We start from the raw sequence: 5514 nt of genomic DNA, 5'->3' as shown, positions 1-5514 counted from the left end.
TAATAATAAATCTAAGAAAGTTCTAAAATTTATTAACTTAAAAAGAACAAAAAATTCTTCATAGAAATCAGCTTACTTGAGAGTCGATTTCTAGGCAAATACAAAACACCTCCGGTATTAAGACTTTTTATTCCTATACAATAAAAGGATCTAATGGTGTACATAAATTGAGAATAGATTCCCCGTGAGAATTTATTTTTTCAAATTATATTTAATTCGGAAAAAAAAAAATCAGAAGTAGGTGTGGGAAAAGGAGAAAATATTTAAAACAAAAATTATAACTCCTCACATTTCAATGCACTTCACGCACGCACATCTAAGTTGCAGCCAGATGTCACATTGAGACAAGTATCACCAACTTCTATCTGTCTCTTTCCTTTTATCGTGTCATATTTCTAACAAATTTGTCACCGTTTTTTTCTATCTTTTTTCTCTATTATGTAGGTAGAGGAGTTCTCTGGGAATCATTTAAGATTTTTCTGTTTCCATCCAAGTTTTAGCATCACTCCCTCTTAAATTCAACGCACCAAAAAGAAACGGAAAAAAATGGACTCTTGTGGTGCGGCGAACGAGAATGTCTTGGAAAATGGAAGTTGTTCGTCTTCTGAATCCGAAAAGGGGAAGGGTGGTTTGCGAACCATGCCTTTCATCATAGGTAATATTCTGTACTCGCTTTGACTTTCTTCGGTGTTCACTGTTTGATATATAAATGGCGTGGTTTTGGTTACCTTGATTGTGGAGTGATCAGTGAACGAGTGTCTGGAGAAGGTGGCGAGCTACGGAATCATGCCGAACATGATAGTGTACCTGATGAATGGTTACGGAATGGGCATTGTGGAAGGTACAAAAGTGATGACCACTTGGTCCGCCATGTCTAATGGCTTCTCCATCTTCGGGGCCTTCCTCTCCGATTCTTACTTTGGTCGATTCCTCGTCATTTCCATCGGTTCCTTCTCCAGCCTTCTCGTAAGTACCACCTCTTCATTGCATCTTTAAAGTTTTCAAGTTTAATTAGGATTTACTTTTTTATTTTTTATTTAATTTAATCTTTCAATTTTTTTGAAAAGTTTATTTTTATTACGTTAAAATTAATGTCTACATATTATTTGACTCGTGAAATTTTTAATTTCTTTTAGCTCTTATAAATTTTTAATTTTATTTTTTTATTTTGAGATCAAATTAATAATTAAATTTAATTATGAATACATGTTAAATTAATTTTTTATCATTTATCCACCAAATTACTTGTTTAATATACAAATTATTTTATTTTTTCTGTTTGTAAATTTTTACTGTTGAAATTTTTATATTTGTAATAAATAAAATAATTTAAATTTTATATTTGTAATAAATAAAATAATTTAAATAAGTAGATAGAGTGATTTAATATATAAAATTTATATATATATATATATATAAATAAATATAAGTTATAATTAAATTTAATTATTAATTTGGTTTTAATACGAAAATGTTGATAGTTGTAAAGATTAAAGAAATTAAATTGAATTAAAATTTTTAAAAAAAAAATTAAATTGAAAACAGCCACCTAACATGTTTATGATTTTAAATTTAAAAATTAAAAATAATTAAAATTTTTATAACATGTTACATGACTATGGCCTGAGACGCGTAGTTGATGATTTTTTTTAAAATCATAAAAAAGTAATATTAACTTAACGAAAATATCAAATTGAATATAAATAATTAGAGAGGACAAAAAAGAAATAAATTAACAAAATAGATGACTAAATCATTGATTAAGTCAAATTAAAAAAGATTAAGCCAAATTAAAAAAGATTGAAATTACTTTGTTGTAAGCTAATTTTGATTAGTTATCATAATTGTTGAGAATTTTTAAATTATGTAAATAATTATTTATCTTTTCTTTTTTTCTAGAATAATAATTTATTTCTTCCTTTTCGAACTTATTGAAGTTTTAATTTAAAAAAAGTAATACTTTGATGTTAGTATTTTACAAAATATTGATTTTTATTTTAATTTGACCTCTAAATAAATTATATTCGCAGATAAAAAAAAAGAAAATAGAAAAAAGGGGTTATTTTAATAATAATGTTTCTTTACATATTTACTGTGTTAAAAAGTGTTTAAAATTGTAACTTTAAAAATAATGTTTCTTTACAAATTTATTGTTATGTTTAATGGGTTAAAAAATGTTTAAAAGTGCAATTACTCTGAGAAAGAAGAAATGTCTTTCAAAGATTATGTAGAAATTCTTTTTTTATTTAATTACAATTTTAAGAAGTTAAAAGGTATTTATAACTATCTTCATTTTTAGATAATTTTAAGCTTCATTTTTAGGTTGTATGGCATTTTAAGAATTTACATGAAATAACTTTTTTAAATAATTAAGAATCGGAAATTTGCTTATCAAAAGTTTGCATACGCACACTATAAAATTTGAAAGATGTCTTCTCATACTTGCGACACTTGTCACTGATAAAACACGTAATGCAAATACTGATGGCTGAATGTTAAGTTGTTTCAACTGAGGCTTTGTTTACTGATTAGAGAAATTTGCAGAATTACATAAACCAAGAGGCCTAAACACTCGCGTTGCAGCAAAATTTTATTTATAATTAAGCGTTTGAACTTCATGGAGAAAAGTGAATCATATTTCAAGTTTCGAGTGTGTGGTTAACGTTTGAAAACACCATCTAATTGTAATTGCTTAAGCTGGTGGAGGCTAGAGTAATCAGCCAAAGGGTGTTCAGTAGTGCTATTTCTTTGTTTTCCACATGAAATATCCTAAGAAGAACTTGACATTTATGAATCTTTGATGCTGTGATAATATTTCTTTGTCTCTCACAGGGTTTAACCATTTTGTGGTTAACTGCCATGATACCAGAGCTAAGAACTTCATCATGTCAATCATTCATGCTGGACTGCAGCTCTGCTACCGCAATTCAACTAGCAGTTTTGTTCATTTCCATGGGATTAATCTCCATTGGAGCTGGTTGCATCCGACCTTGTTCCATAGCATTTGGAGCAGATCAACTCACAATTAGAGAAAAGTCCAATAACGGGAGGCTCTTGGATAGCTTCTTTAATTGGTATTATACCTCAGTTGCGTTATCAACTGTGATTTCTTTGAGCGTAATTGTGTACATTCAAGAAAATCTTGGATGGAAAATTGGGTTTGGAGTACCTGCTGCGCTAATGTTCATATCAGCTCTCAGTTTCCTTCTTGGTTCACCCATCTATGTCAAAGCAAAACCCGGTCATAGCTTACTCACTAGTTTTCTTCAAGTAGTTGTGGTGGCCATAAAGAACAGAAAACTTTGCCTTCCTCATACTTTTGATCAGTATTATCAAGAATGTGATTCAGCTCTGGTGGTCCCCACTGATAGCCTTAGGTACTTGTGCTTTCCCTCATCATCTAACTACATGTTAACTTTGTTGAATGTAATTTGTAATCTTCATTAAGGATCTTTCAGTTTCCTATTTACAAATTCTACTTCTGTAGGTGTTTGAACAAAGCTTGCATAATAAGAAATCCCGAGACACTGTCAAACCCTGATGAATCAGTTTTAGATCCATGGAGCCAATGCACAGTAAGACAGGTGGAATCACTGAAATCTTTGCTCAGAGTTCTTCCTATGTGGTCTACAGGCATCTTTATGGTTGCCACCCAAACCACATTCTCTACTGTCCAAGCAAATACCATGGACCGAACACTATTTGGCACTTTCAAAATGCCTGCAGGATCCTTCAATCTTGTCATGGTAATCACCGTATCAATAATCATTCCCACCTACGACCGTGTAATGGTACCTCTGCTTGCAAAATACACGGGCATGCCTAGAGGATTCACCTGTAGATCTCGAATAGGAATAGGATTGTTGTTCATATGTGCAAGTAAGGCAACATCAGCTTTAGTTGAAACTATGAGACGAAATGCTGCCATTGAAGAAGGGTTTGAGGAGCAACCTAACGCTGTAATTCACATGTCAGTTTTATGGCTAGTTCCTGAGTTTGTTTTGCTTGGATTTGCTGAGGGATTCAATCCAGTTGGTCAGATTGAGTTTTTCTACACTTATATACCCAAGTCCATGTCTAGTTTTGCCATGGCCATTTTCACTCTTCAGCTTGCTGCTGTTGATATATTTGGAAATTTGTTGGTGAGTATTGTGGACAAGGTCACTAGTGTAGGAGGGAATGAGAGTTGGCTTTCAACAAACATTAACAAGGGTCATCTGAATTACTATTATGCACTGCTCACTTGTTTAGGTATACTTAACTACTTCTACTTTCTCGCTATCTGTTGGGCTTATGGTCCTGCTCAGGAGAAAAAACTTGAAGCTTCAGCACACAAGGAAGAAGAGCAATTTGATTACATGGAGTTACCCACTTCCTAGATTATGTGTAAAGTGTTGTTTTATCCGTAAACGTAATAGGTTAAAAGTAGATAAGTGACAAGTGGTGTATTGTGGTCTTGCACGGTACACGGGTATATGCTCCAGAAATGGAATAAGGTATATTTCCCACGCTAAATATGGAAACTTTTCCCTATGAATAAACTTAGTTATGCCTTTATCAATAGCCTTTTCCAAAACTCGCTCCCATTTACATCATTTTCTTTTATTTCCTTCCACTTGGCCTACGTTGTACGATTATGGCTATCTTACCTATAGACAAAAGACAAGACAGGCGTGGTGTGTTTGGATTTTAGTTGGGGAACTTGAGTTAACTTTCAATTTCCATCGAACATTGAGTGAATATGTTTAACACTTTTTTTCTAGACCCAGTTAAAAGTAAAATTCATTTCAAACTTTAGTTAATATAAATAGGTGAACCTAATAATAAAATATGTGGCAATTTGTGGTTGTTTCAAAACATAATGGTTTGCATTATGACAAAAAAATATTATGACATTGAAATTTCTGCATATAAAAGAGATGTTTTTAAAGGATTGGATGATTTGATAGACCAAGAGAGTCTAATACAGTCTATTTATAACAATCTAATTTTCACCGGTCAATACATCCTCCTTAATATGACTCTGATATATTGTGATAAAAAATAAAGCTTGTTTCAAGATATTTGGTATCTTTGACCACTTGGCTTTGATGATGATTGAGTCTATGATTTCTTCTCGATGTTTGATTAGGTTTTCGAGTTGTAATTTTATACTTAATTGTGTTATAAGTAATTACATATGATTTTATCCTGATTAAAGTTTTGCTTTATAGTAGATATTCTCATGTTGTGTTATGCATTATGCTTTGATGAACATGTCATGCATGCATTATCTATGAAAAAAGCAAAGTCTTATTTCAAAATCTCTAATGTCTTGTATTCCATATGCAAATACTTGGTAATTCCTTAGTAATTTATCCTTTACTTTTACATTTTGATAAGTATCAAATATAAGTAAAATTACCTAACAAAGTCATGGCAATTGTATGCACAAAATAGACTATTTATCTGAAAATACCCTAAACAATATATTGTGACTATGTATTCTAAATATATTTTTGTAGAAAACTAGAG

General features: G+C 31.2%; 1 protein-coding gene across 1 annotated transcript; it reads left to right on the top strand.

Annotated features, from left to right (window-relative positions):
• Positions 1-420: 420 nt before the first annotated feature.
• Positions 421-4563, top strand: LOC114194025 (protein NRT1/ PTR FAMILY 1.2-like). The gene is made up of 4 exons (XM_028084055.1): positions 421-655; positions 749-966; positions 2833-3377; positions 3488-4563. The coding sequence occupies exons 1-4, from the start codon at positions 547-549 to the stop codon at positions 4377-4379; spliced, it is 1764 nt and encodes a 587-aa protein (XP_027939856.1). The 5' UTR covers positions 421-546; the 3' UTR covers positions 4380-4563.
• The last annotated feature ends 951 nt before the right edge of the window (positions 4564-5514 follow it).

This window comes from Vigna unguiculata, chromosome 8 (genome assembly GCF_004118075.2).
Source record: "Vigna unguiculata cultivar IT97K-499-35 chromosome 8, ASM411807v1, whole genome shotgun sequence".
NCBI classification, from domain to species: Eukaryota; Viridiplantae; Streptophyta; class Magnoliopsida; order Fabales; family Fabaceae; genus Vigna; species Vigna unguiculata.
Note: the sequence above shows the minus strand (reverse complement) of the source record. Positions and strands in the feature narration are given on the sequence as shown.